General features: G+C 42.9%; 1 protein-coding gene across 1 annotated transcript in view; it reads left to right on the top strand.

The window, feature by feature from the left end:
- Window positions 1-14,283, top strand: part of TGFBR3 (transforming growth factor beta receptor 3) — a 211,997-nt gene that overhangs the window by 22,974 nt on the left and 174,740 nt on the right. The window contains exon 2 of the mRNA XM_080654990.1: window positions 8,735-8,910. Within this exon, the coding sequence (XP_080511116.1) occupies window positions 8,823-8,910 (88 nt within the window). The 5' untranslated portion in view covers window positions 8,735-8,822. The remainder of the gene's footprint in view (window positions 1-8,734; window positions 8,911-14,283) is intronic.

Raw genomic sequence — 14,283 nt, 5'->3', positions numbered from 1 at the left:
AGCCTCAGGTTTCCCAGCACGGTGCTGGGGTGGGGGTGTGGCCTTAGGTCCTCTGGCCCTGGCACTGGGGCAGGGGGTGTGGCCTCAGGTCCCCCAGCCTCAGGTCCCCCATCAAGCCCCTCTGGGGGGGGGGGGCATGGCCTCAGGTCCTTTGTCAAGCCCCACCGGGGAGGGGGCACAGCCTCAGATCCCCCGCCCTGGCCCGGTGCCAGGCAGCCTCAGGTCCCTGCTGATCGGTGTTAAGGTGTGACAGTGTGATGGCATGATGACCATTGTCATATTAGCCTTTTATTATGATGCTGGGGGTATGAACAGTTTTAGTGATGCTGGGGGGATGAACAATTTTAGTGTACAATGCATAGGTTTGTGCTTCATCTTGTCCTTTGGATTTTCAGAGACCTTGGAGTGCAGCATTTCCAAGGACTGTTTATTATTTAAAGCTGCCACCCACAGTCCTGAAGTCAAGTCAGTTTGTGATCAGTAATGATTTGTGCAGAACGCATATGTCAACATGGAAATGCCATTGTCTGATGGCAGCCATGGCAGGCTTTTCCCTCTCTCTTGGAAAAACGTTCTGGTTTCAGAGATTGAATACTGAGGGGGAGAAAGTAGTTCCTAGTTTGTGGCAACAGACCTGGAGCTGGGAGGTACAGTGCTGGTTATGGACATACCCGGTTTCGAGTGCTAACTCTGCCATATTATTATTATTTTTTTTTCTGCCATTTTATTTTGGGCAAGTGTTGGTTGTGAGGATTGGCTCCTCTTCAATGACAAATTCTTGACCTCTTCCAGCGTTAAAAGCTGCTCATATATCTTTAGCATGCTAATGCTTTCAATTGGGAACTTGATTGGCTGTAAGTTTTGATTTTGAATAATCTCATGTATATATAGCCAGTTGTGTTAGCCATCTAGGGGAAGTTAGTAGTTTTTATTGCTGGCTTTTAGCTTGCTGCCGGACATCATTCTGCTATGTATTTCCTCTGGCATAGAATAAGATCTGCTCTTTTAGAAAACACCATGGCCGACCCAGGGAATACTGTGCCCAACCAGTTCTTTCTGAACATTGGTTTAACCCATGATGGTTTTCAGGACTGGTTTGGGTGGGGGTTTTTCAGCTACTCTTGGTCTTCACCCGTGCACTCTATTGGGTCCACAGGGAATGTGGGGACAGCATGCACGGTTTAATGGTCTCAGATATAGACGTAGAGGAACTTAAATGAGAAGAATTAGTATCACATTCACCTTAAAAAAAAATCCAGCCCTGGTCAAGTGGGTCAGTTGGTTCCATTCCCAGTCAGGGCACACACCTAGGTTTCAGGTTGGACCCCCATCTGGGTGCATGGGGGAGGCAATTGATTGATGTTTCTTTCTTTTTAAACTTTTTTTTTATTGATTAGAGAGAGAGAGAAACAGCAATTTGTTGTTCCACTTATTTATACATTTATTGGTTGCTTCTTGTATGTGCCCTGACCAGGCGGAGATCAAACCCACAACCTTGGTGTATCGGAACGCCTCTAACTGAGCTACCTGGCTAGGGCAATCGACCCATGTTTCTCTCTCTCATCGATGATGTTTCTTTCTCCCTCCTTTCCTCTCTCTCTAAAAATCAATACAAACATATCCTTGGGTGAGGATTAAAAAAAAAAAAATCCAGAAAGGACTCACTTAGAATGTTCTTCTGTTCAGTTGAGGTTACGAAAAGTCCTGGTACCCTTTGAAAGAACACATTTGAAATTCAGGAAAAATGACTAGACCCTAAATTGTTCTTTCAAGATCTCAGAGTACCCTATTTGTATTTCTAAAGGAAGCATGTAGTTCATAAAGTCCAGGAGATTCAGTGAGGTCAGGAAAACCAAGGTGGGGAGTCCCTGCTCTCTGCAAATTGGGTGTGATATAACCTCACAGAAGAATGGGGAGTTTGTGTTTCCCTGGTTTAACTTCAAATCTATAACTTTTTGGAAGCCATCGATCATCCAGCATTCTTCCAGGTGGGAAACTGACCCCTAAATTGTGTGCTAAGGCGTTGATGTGTGCACGTCTTGGCCAAAAGTGGCGTTCCACCGAATGGGAATGACACACTTCCCTTTTTATTCTCTTCTGCCGTAGGATCCTGTCACCACATTGGGAAGATTAGACAAAAATTCCCTGCAGTTTATTTTCTTTTTGAATAAGTTATATTATGGAGAGACTTTTAAGCTAAAAGAGGAAAAGTTCCTTCTTTGTTAGAGGCAGCAGCGTGTAGTTTCAACTTGTCCTGGATTTCCTCAGAGATGTTTTAAGATCCGGTGTAAACTTGCTGTGGTTTGCCTTTGGGCATCAAAACTGTTTAGCTTGGCTCTATTATATCTGTAATTGCTGCATTTTAATAATTGCCCAATATTCTTGTCAGCAATTTGCAGCCTATATTTTTAATAGAACCGTTTGCCTCTCTTTTCCACAGGTTTATTCAGACCTGGTTTAAACCCCGGGACTAACGAGCACCGGCCCACAGACCCTCTGCAGCTGCGGGCAGGGGGTGACATGAGCTCATTAACTATTCCCACAAGCCTCGTGCTGGGTATAGTTTATGTGTTCCATAAACATCCTCTGGGAAGCCATCTTCTTCTGAGATCTCTTTATGGAGTTGTGCTTTATGAAAATTGCCTTTAGCATTTGTGTATTTTTTTTTAGAGACAGTTTTTCTTACCAGTTTAGTCAGGAAATCTAATTTTTTGATGGTAAAAAATAAGGACAAATTCTCTTTGCAATTGTTGGTTGGTTAAGGTAACAGAATAGACTTCCATTTCATCTGAGGTGATGTGGAGTTACAGTGACAGAAATGTTGGATTTCAAGGGATGATTGAAATCCAACATTTCACGACCTCTAACTTTATCTTTATAATTTAGTCAGTTTTCGAGACAGGTTCATTCTGGCACCAGTGATTTGTGCCTCAACTTAACTGGCAATTTTATTTTAGTGATTCTATTCTTTAGCTTATCTCCTTTTAGGGTCTGTTGAAATGTTTATTTTTCAATAAACAAAAGATTTGAACTGCTTATACACTGGCTAAGAATTATATAAATAACCACATCCCAGTTGTTTACTTTGTTGGCATAAATACAGGGTGGGGCAAAAGTAGGTTTGCAGTTGTTCGTATGGAAAATAATACAATAATAAATAATAATACAAGCCTAAACCCGTGTTTCACATATTCACAACTATAAATCTACTTTTGCTCACCCTGTATACCTCACAAAGAATGGCCAAATAATGATGTAATAGCTAATACTTACTGATTGCTTACTATGTGTTTGGTACTACTCTAAGAATTAATATATATTAATGAGCTGTGTGTGTGCACTGCATCTTCAAATTAATACACAGGATAGGTTCATGTATGGAGAACAATCGGCCCAACAGCACCTGTTTGGTAGGTGACAGAGTGGACTCAAACCTAGGCAGGCTTTTAACTGCCATCCATATTCTGTTCATAGTAGGATTAAAAAAATGTTTAAGGGAGAGAGAAATAGAAACATCCATGAGAGAGAAACATCAATCGGCTGCCTCCTGCACACCTCCTATTGGTGATCCAGCCTGCAACCTGGGCATGTGCCCTGACTGGGAATCGAATTGGTGACCTCTTGGTGCATAGGACGACACTCAATCCACTTAGCCACACCAGCTGGCTTTTTTTTTTTTTTTAATCTTTATTGTTCAGATTATTACAGGTGTTCCTCTTCTTTTTCCCCCATAGCTCCCCTCCACCTGATTCCCAACCCCACCCCATGTTCTTATCCCCCGCCACTGTCTTCATCCATAGGTGTAAGATTTTTGTCCAATCTCTTCCCGCACCCCTCACTCCCCCTTCCCCCTGAGAATTGTCAGTCCACTCCCTTTCTATGTCCCTGATTCTATTATATTCACCAGTCCATTCTGTTCTTCAGATTTTTTATTCACTTGATTTTTAGATTCACTTGTTGGTAGGTATGTATTTGATGTCATTTTGTTGTTCATAATTTTTATCTTTACCTTTTTCTTCTTCCTCTTCTTAAAGAATACTCTTCAGCATTTAATGTAATCCTGGTTTGGTGGTGATGAACTCCTTTAGCTTTTTCTTGTCTGTGAAGCTCTTTATCTGACCTTCAACTCTGAATGATAGCTTTGCTGGGTAGAGTAATCTTGGTTGTAGGTTCTTGCTGTTCATCACTCTGAATATTTCTTGCCACTCCCTTCTGGCCTGCATAGTTTCTGCCAAGAAATCAGCTGACAGTCGTATGGGTGCTCCCTTGTAGGTAACTAACCGTTTTTCTCTTGCTGCTTTCAAGATTCTCTCTTTGTCTTTTGCCCTTGGCATTTTAATTATGATGTGTCTTGGTGTGGTCCTCTTTGGATTCCTCTTGTATGGGGTTCTGTGTGCTTCCTGAACTTGTAAGTCTATTTCTTTCACCAGGTAGGGAAAGTTTTCTGTCATTATTTCTTCTAATAGGTTTTCAATATTTTGCTCTCTCTCTTCTTCTGGCACCCCAAAAATTCAGATGTTGGTACGCTTAAAGTTGTCCCAGAGGCTCCTTTACACTATCTTCATATTTTTGGATTCTTTTTTCTTTTTGTTTTTCTGGTTGGGTGTTTTTTGTTTCCTCATATTTCAGATCTTTGGTTTGATTCTTGGGGTCCTTTGATCTACAGTTGAATTTCTGTATATTCTTTATTTCAGACAGTGTATGATTAATTTCTGACTGGTCCTTTTCCATTTTTTTGGCATTCTCATTAAGATCCTTAAAGGTCTCACTAAGTTCCTCAATGGTTTTTAGAAGATTCTTGAGTAACCTTATAAATGTGGTTCTGAACTCTATGTCATCCAGTAGTTTGCTTTCCTCCATTTCTTTCATTCGTGACTTGTTTCTTTGTCTCCACATTTTGGCTGCTTCCCTGTGTTGATGGAGTGGCTTTGTGTGGTAGGTGACCTATAGGGGCCAGTAGCTCAGCCTCCCCAATCACCTGAGGAGGACGCTCTTGGTACACCCCGTTGTGGGCTGAGTGCAAAGTCTTGGTGTAGTTAAGCCTTGATTGCTGTTGGTACACTGGGAAGAATTGACCTCCAGCCCAATTGGCTGTTAGGACCCGCTGTGTCTATAATGGAAGAACTGCTGCGCTGGAGACAAGCTTATGGTGCAGGACTTGTTTCAGTGGGGCTTTGGTGCTCACTGAGTCTTCATCTTGAATGTGTCACTTATGGATGTGAGGAGTTGAAATCTGGTGTCTCACACTGACCACTAGGTACACTGGCTTCTGGATCTCCAATGGGGTGCAGGTCAGCTACTGTCTGAGGCCACCCAGCAGGCGCTACAGCGAGAGCTACAGTTTTCTCCTCTTTGCTTGGGTTTTGGAGGTTTTGGAGCTATCTGTCCTGGGCTGCAAGTTTGCTAGGTTAAGCTGCGATAGGGCAGGCCATTCATATGCTCAAGCCGCTGCTGGGAGCTTGGGTGGGTTTGTAGGTTGTGCGGAGCGGGGTCTCAGGGCGTGACTAGGCTAGGGCGTGGCAAACAGCGATGGCTGCCAGTTAGCTGGCTCTGTGTCTCCTACCGTGTCCCTGCGTCTTGCGCCCCAGCACAGTAAACAATTAATCCTGTGCGCAGCTCTGCAAGCAAGCCACTCTCACTTTCCGACCCGATGGCAGACAGTCCAGCTTCTCCCTGTAGGAGTTTGGGTCCCCCGCGTCTCCCCAGAAACTGGAGTTTGGAGTAATTGGGAGCTTGTCTCCCTTTGGGTTGAAAAAAGTAGCGCTCCCAGTCGCTCACCACCAGCCCGATAAGCGCGCCTTCGTACCTCAGCTTTTCAGCGCTTGTGCACGTCTCACTGCTCTTTTCTCTTTCCTTCTAGTTGTAGAACTTGCACTCAGCCAGCTTTCCCATGGTTCTGGGTGATAGACGTTTTGTCTTTTAGTTGTAGTTTTGAAATTGTTGTGCGAGGCAGCAGTTTAGGTGTTTACCTACGCCGCCATCTTGGATCCTCTAGTAGGCTTTTAATTACTTTCATATACTAAGATTGAACCAAAGTGCCTCTTGCACATGTAATTTAGTTTCAAGATGTGTCTAAGAAATTCCTTTAGAAATTAGAACTTTATTGTTACTATTTCTGCATAGGAAATACTTTCAAAACTCAAATGGTATAAAACTCAAATGGCAATTCAGTGAAAAGGCTCCTCTCCCCTCCCATCACTGCCCTTCAACTGTTTCAGTAGGTGGATTGGGACCAAGGTGGGTCTGCCCTGGGCAAGGTCTGGAAATAGGATTCTTTTTATTTTTTTAAATTGACTTTTTTTAGAGAGAAAAGAAAGGAGAGAGGAAAGGAGGAAGGGAGGGAGGGAGGGAGGGAGAGAGTGAGGAGAGAGAAACATTGATGTATGAGAGAAAAACATTGATCGGTTGCCTCCTGTATGTGCCCTGACCGGGGATTGGACCCACAACCTGGATAAATGCCCTGACTGGGAATCAAACCAGTGACCCTTCGGTGCACAAGACAATGCTCAACCAACTGAGCCAGGGCTGGAAATAGGATTCTTACACAGTATCGCAGAAAATGCATTTTAAGGATACATGCATAGAGGATTTGAGGTGTGGTGGAAAGATTTATTAGAAGGGTACTTTAGGCACTGTGCTTGGACTGGGGCTTCTAAGGAGAGAGAATATGCTACCCGGAGTCTTTGTTAAACTTTGATTATATCTCCTTGGGTTTGGGAAGGGGTTAGCTTTCTTTCAAACTAACCAACCTCCGTCCTAATTCTTTCATGGGCTTGTGCTGGGCCTTCCCCCTATCGAATCCCTTTCCTGGATTTTCTGGGTTCTGTGCTCTTATCCTGTCCCAGTGGTCGGCAAACTCATTAGTCAACAGGCTTAGCCATTTTAGCTCAACCCTTCCCTTTGTTAATACCTAACTAGCTACCCATGCAAACACAACCACCCTGTTGCTTTCCCTGTTCCTCATAGGAAATTAGCATTACTACTGTAAAGAGCCATTTTAAATATCTTTCTCTTAACACTGATAGCAGTGAACTAAGAACACTCAATTTGCCATTGTCTTTATATTTTTGTTCTGTATCTTACAAGTGCCCAAGCTGGCTTTGTCCCTGAAGGTAGCAAGCTGGTTCTGTGGTGCTATCTCCCGGCTGAAGGTAACAAGGCTGCAATCCCCAGCTATCTGAGATGGTTCCTGGAAACACCTTGATCTGGCCTTGCCCAGGCCTTAGATCAGGCAGGGTGTTTGAGCTTTTATCTAGGTGTTAGCTAACTTTTATTCTTGATGAGAAGGAATCATGTCCTTAAACCTGGGGTGGGGAACCTTTTTTCTGCCAAGGGCCATTTGGCTATTTATAACATCATTTGTTTGATATAATTCACTTAATATACGCTTATATTGCTATGAAAAAAGCTCCTAGATTTATTGAATTTCGAGACCTGCCTGTGGTTGCCTTGGCAGGGCCAGACCAAATGATTTCCTCACCCCTGTCTTAAACAATGCTTGGAGCATAGTAGGTGCTCAATAAATGTTTGTTGAATTGGACAGCTTTTGTGGGTTGTGCCAGGCTCAGGGATACAAGACTGGAAATAACTAAATGAGGTAACCTTTAGGGCCATAGGGAGGAGAGTCAAGTTAAGCAAACTACCACAAAACTTGCCATTCAAGGTTCTATGGATTGGAAAATGTTCGAAAGGACCTCTGGACCCTCTAGTCCAGGAACCAGGTAGTCTCAGATGGGGCTAAGAGACAGGGAAGACTTTTTTCCTGCTAGAAGGTTGGCAAACAGTTGAAATAAGAATCTTGCCTTTTAATGGTTCTTTATTTTCCAAATTGATTCTAAATCTTTTTTAATTTGATCCCTGTGATAACTGTCATTTTAACATTAGATTGAGTCTCTAGTCAGAGCTATTTGTATTTTCTTCTTTATAAAAAAGGTTTTTATTGATTTCCGAGAGAGGAAGGGAGAGGGATAGAGATGGAAACATCAATGATGAAAGAGAATCATTGATCAGCTGTCTCCTGCACGCCTCCCTGACTGGGAATCAAACTATGACCTCCTGGTCCATGGGTTGATACTCGACCACTGAGCCACAATGGCTGGGCTGTGTTTTCTTGCTAGCACTAGGGAATTCATGAATCAAGTGTCACTGATTGCTTTAGTGCCACAACATAACTGGTATGTTATATCATAGGTGCACCTTGCTTTTCTTCTGTGGTCCTGACAATTTTATATGAAACTAAAGACTTAAAATGTCAATAGTCCTACCCAGTCTGGCTCAGTGGATAAGAGTGTCAGCCCTCACACTAAAGAAATGGTCCCGGGTTTGATTCTGGTTAAGGACACATACCTCAGTTGCAGGCTCGATCCCCGGCCTTGGTTGGAGTGCATGTGGGAGGCAACTAATTGATGTGTCTCTCTCACATCGATGTTTCTCTCTCTCTGACTCTCCCCTTCCCTTCCAAAAAGGAAAACTATCCTCGGGTGAGGGTTAACAACAACAACAAAAAAATTAGAAAAAATGTCAAAACTAAATGTGGTTTTGCAAAAGTATTTGCTATAAAAACCTTTAGTAAGTAATTATCACCCCATCTCAGTTTGCTTGAGTGCTGTTTTGGCATCTTTTAAGATAAATTTATCTTAACCTCTTTAGAAGTTCTTCATTTCACCCTAATCTGTGTTTATGAAAAGAAGTTCCTGCATTAAGTTTTCTTCTTGAAATATGTTTATTTTTACAGACAACTTGACACTTGGAAAGAAGGATTTTAAGGCCACATCTGATTTGCAAAGATTTCGATCTGAAGAACTGCCGGCGGAGGTGACTGGATGGGACACACTTTTGGAGAAATGAAAATGACTCCTCATTATGTGATTGCCATGTTTGCCCTAATGAGTTCCTGTTTAGCTACAGCAGGTAAGATGCATAATCTAAATTGCATGTTTATTATATTCTTTTGGATATATGTTTCCTCAGTTTAGGAAAATTTAGGGCATGTGACATTTATGCAAAACTTGAGTATTTATGTTCTTCAGGGAAATAAAATATTTGATTTGTATTCAGACACATAGTTTATTTGCCTGTTACATTTTGATAGCCTGGTGCTAAACATTCTAATGTCGGTGATTCGGATACCTAACTAACCTTCAGTGTTGAGGTAGGTAGAGAACCAATAAGCTAGGGTTTAAGCCCACTTAATTTTATTACATGCATAGATTACATTTACTTTCTTATCCTAAATAAGAATTTCAAGAAGGCCTTTTTCTTCTTTATTACAAAATAAATAGATCTTCTAAATGGAAGAGACACATTTGGCATAGGCTGCTTAGAAGGTATTTAATTTTGTCTATTTCAGATATTTAAATCTTTAACTTTTTAAAAGGTACTGAAATTTACATCTGATGATTGGAGATGAGAAGAAACAAATGACTTGGTTGGAACATTGTTGCTTAAATAAGAATATCAGATCCTCCATATCAATGTCTTAGTGTTGCACTCAGGGTTACTTCACACACTTGGAAGCTTAATTTGCTCTGTTTTGTTGTCATTTGCTTTTTGTCTGTTCTATAATGGACTACATAAAATGGTTTTGTTGGACCAGTCCTTGAAACTGGTTGACTTGACAAATGATTAGCCTCTTGGTTTTGGCTATTGAATTCACATACAGTTGAGATGATAACAATGATAATTACCATTTATTGAGTGTGCACTACAGCCAGGCACTGGCATATAACAATGAATAGCATATTCTTATTTCATGAGCTCCGTTCATCACAACTCTGAGGTAGGTTTGATTATTTTCTCCTTTCACAGATGATGAAATGAGATATGGAGAGATTAGATAACTTGCAGTGTCATGTAGCTGGGAAGTGGAGGAGCCAAGTTTTACATCTATGCTCTTAACCTCTGTGCTATAATGAAGAAGCCAGACCACCAATTGGGGCTCCAGTAGACTCAGAATAGTAGTCATATAGTGGCACAGACTGAGTAAAAGCCAGTTAACTGCAGGATGTCTTCCTCGTTGCAAATATCTTGAAAGAAAGTTGCTAGTTTTTTGTTTTTTTTAAATGGCAGCATGTGAATTTGAACTGCCCCTTCTCTCTGTCAGCGGTTTCATTTTGTCTCATGATTGAAGAGTTATTTGCCTTTTAGCCTGTGCATTAAGACTGATCTTAATTAAAATCTCATTGAAAAGTAGTAGTAGAGAGAGGGAAATGGCTTGATGGAAAATGTGCTGTTTTGATGACAAGATGTGTAATCAAACTTAATGGGTTTGAGGCAGAATTTTCTGCTTTCATTGACACTGGGGACAGATGGGAAAACATAACTGAAGAGGGTACCTCATAGTAAAGTGGTGACTTTGATGTATTTGATAGTGAATCAGTTTTGCCTAAGACCCTCCTTCCTCTTTCAAGCCATGGTAAATACTTTTTTGAGTTGTATACTCAGTCAAAGCTTTGCTGAGGTGTATAGTAAAATTGAAGGTGCAGGAGAATTACAGATTCTGTAACAACATGAGGCAACTGATCAGTAGTACCGCAGTGGAGAAGCCTTTTGAACAGCGTATGAATGAAGAAGGGAGAAATGTTTTGTATGTGCTGATACCTAGTAGCTTTCTGCATAGGCCTAGCATACTTTACAAAATGCTTTTTGGGACATTGTAGGTAAGTTGAACATAGTAATGATAATAATACTGAATATTTACAGAGTAATTAATTAATTACTGTGTGCCAGGCCCTGTTCAAAGTGTTATCTCAATTTCATTCTCATAACTGCCTTGGAAAGTGTAGGTACTTCGTTTATCTGCAATTACAGATGAGGAGACTGAAGCACAGACCGGGGAGGTGACTTCCTCGAGGTCACACATCCAAGTGGCAGATTTAACCATAAACCTACTTGGTCTGGGTCTGTAGATTGAGCCTTGAGGTCTCAATGCTAGAGGGAGTATTGATCAGAAGGTGTTTGTTGAAAAAGAATGATAATGGGTTTGCTCTGTGCCATCTTGAAACATCTAGTAAATCAGTTACTGAGTCCCTGCTAAGTGTAAAGAACTAGCCGCTTAGGGCTAGATAAACAAATGTAAGGTCTATCCCTTTGTTACATGGCATATGAAGTATAACCATATAGCTAAATGACCCATGTATGATGAATGCCCAGTAAAAGCCACAAGACCTCTGAGGGATCAGGAGGGGAAGCTCTGCTGGGTAAGAGCAGCTGGGGACAGCTGTGTGGAAGCACTAGGTGTGAGTCTGCTTTGCAGGTCAGGCGGAATCTAGAAAGAGGGAGGCATCGTGTTGACCACATGGGAGAACGTGGCTAGCACGGAACATGGCATGTAGGTGCTTGATGTTTTTTAAAGAATGGACAACCTGGACAACTGGTATGGAAATGTAGCAAGAGGTCTGTTTGGAAGGAAGGAGGGGACTAGATTGTGTAGGACCTTAAATGTCAGTGAGGCTTGTGGGTATCATTTTGAGGTTTGGATTCTCTCTTCTTCCATTCCCTTGTAGCCAAAAAGGCAAACACTGTTAATCGGAGAATTCAAACTGTGGACTTACAAAGTGAGGCTGAGCCCTGGCCGGTTTGGTGTCTGCCTGCAGCCTGAAGGGTCCCGGGTTCGATTCCGGTCAAGGGCATGTACCTTGGTTGCGGGCACATCCCCAGTAGGGGGTGTGCAGGAGGCAGCTGATCGATGTTTCTCTCTCATCGATGTTTCTGACTGTCTATCTCTCTCCCTTCCTCTCTGTAAAAAATCAATAATATATATAAACAAACAAACAAACAAACAAACAAAAAACAAAGTGAGGCTGAGAACATGGCCTCATTAGCTTCAAAGACAGGAGTGCCTGGCACATAGGCTGCCATTTACCAAGGGCTTGCTTTCTGCCAGCTCATTTATTTTGTCCTTAGAAGATAAACTGTGAGGTAGGTATCAGTTTTATCATCATTATCTGCATTGTACAGACAAGTAACATGAGGCTCAATTTGTCTTTTTTTTTTTAAACTTTTTTTTTTTAATATATTTTATTGATATTTCACAGAGAGGAAGGGAGAGGGATAGAGAGCTAGAAACATCGATGAGAGAGAAACATCGATCAGCTGCCTCCTGCACACCTCCCACTGGGGATGTGCCCGCAACCAAGGTACATGCCCTTGACCGGAATCGAACCCGGGACCTTTCAGTCCGCAAGCCGATGCTCTATCCACTGAGCCAAACCGGTTTCGGCGAGGCTCAATTTGGTTAATAATGTGTATAAAGTCCCAGAGCTGAGACTTGAACCCTGGCAGTTGGCTCTCAAGTCCAGCCCATCAGCCACTCCAGCGCAGCCTCCGTGGAGGAGAACCTGAGTGTGGAATGAGTGAACCTCTGGGTTTGATTGAGGAGCCCCAATGAGACATCCTGGAACCAAGATTAAACCCCTTTGGCCTCAGAAGAGACATATGCAAGTCATCAGAACCGAAGGCACACCAAGTAATGGGCCTTCTGCATTTGCATTCGTACTTCCCTGACACGGCCATGAAGCTCTGTTGCAGGTTCTTGGCAGCAGAAGGGGTGAAGGCTGTAAAAGGCCTCCTTTAGATTCGTGCCCAGGACGGGATGGAGTGCAGCGCATAAAATGAGCTCAAGTTAGAACAGGAGGAGGCTGCTTTTCCATCCCTATGGATTGGCCTGGGCTTTTCCTTCTCTGCTTGAGGCTGAGGGTGAAGGAGGCACGGGGCAGCAAGACACGTCCCACGGTCAGTGGTTGCTTTGACAACATTCACACTTTCCTCCCTCCCTTGTTCCGTGGTTACTGCACAGTATTGTGGGGCGGGAGGGCCACACCAGCGAACAGGAGCTGTGAAGGGACCAGAAGGCCTCTGATTTAGAAACTACCTTAGGTTTTGGCACCTTACCTTCGATCCTGTCATCTCTCTTAAGAAAAGTGGGAAGTTTAAAAAATAAATGCTTGCTTTTATGGGTTTAAGGCTCACTACGTTTTCACTTTAAAAACTGTTGTGCTACACATCTTTAAAAAATATTAAACTGCTGCCTCTGAGGCTTGCCAGAGTTACACAGGGCTGTGATCCCAGGAACCTTAATAACGAGAAAAAGAGGCACAGACGGAATTCAGGGAAATTGGTTTGGGTGGAAGGGATGGACTTGTCTCCACTCCACTGGCCTCTTGTGCCAGGTCGAAGGGGTGCCGCTGAGGTGAACTCTGCAGAAATGGGGTTGGCCTCGGTGCCTGCCGGTGTTGATGGATGGCTGTTTCCCTCATTCCACTGTTTCAATTGGGTGCAGACGCATCCTTTTGGAGGCTTGCCCACAACGTGCACACACATTTCTATTGAGTGAGCACATTTCTTTTTCTCTGTCCTAGATGTACCTGGAATTCCAGGTATAGTCCACAGGAAAATAGAGACGTTTTTAGTTGGAGCTATTTTCCTGCTAAGAAAGCTCTGAGCTGTTTGTGTCCGTGGGGCAGCAAGTAGAAATGCCAGCTGGCTAATACTTGGTTTAGAAGGGGACAGGCTGGCAGCCTTGGGGGAGGCTAAGCTAATAACAGCACCGGCATACATCACTTTATTGTGCTTCATAGATGTTGCGATTTTTAAAAAATATTTTTTTATTGATTTCACAGCGGAAGGGAGAGGGAGAGAGAGATTGAAGCATCAATGATGGAGACTCATCGATTGGCTGCCTCCTGTACATCCCCTACTGGGGACTGAGCCTGCAACCTGGGCATGTGCCCTGACTGGGAATCGAACCGGTACTTCCTGGTTCATAGGTCGACACTCAACCACTGAGCCACGATGGCCGGGTGATGTTGCTTTTTTTTACATATTGAAGGCAAGACCCTCCACGAGCAAAAAGATGACAAGTCGCTTTATTGTGGTGGTCTGGAGCCCAGCCTGTAATATTTCTGAGGTATGCCTGCAATATCATTTTATATTTATAGTTTCCAAAACACTCTTTTATACCTAGTATTTCATTTTATTCTCATAGCAGTCCCTGGGGTGGCAGGTATTGTTTTTTTCATTTCTAGAAAGAACATAATGAGACTTAGGGAAAGCAATTTAGAAAGATGGTTCAACTCTCGGTCAAACCAGAACTCAACACACTTCTGCAGACAGGTGGTCCTGACTGACAGGTCTGCTGGCCTTAGCACCTCTGGGAACAGCACCCGCCAGGACCCAGGGGCACCTTACACGTATTGATTCATTTAATCCTTACAGAAACCCAGCGAGGTAGGCATTTATCATCATCACTGTTTTTGTCATTGTTACCACTGCCACCACTCCCAC

This window comes from Plecotus auritus (genome assembly GCF_963455305.1).
Source record: "Plecotus auritus genome assembly, chromosome: 2".
NCBI lineage: Eukaryota > Metazoa > Chordata > Mammalia > Chiroptera > Vespertilionidae > Plecotus > Plecotus auritus.
The sequence above is the reverse complement of the archived record's forward strand: the minus strand, read 5'-3'. Positions and strand labels throughout refer to the sequence as shown.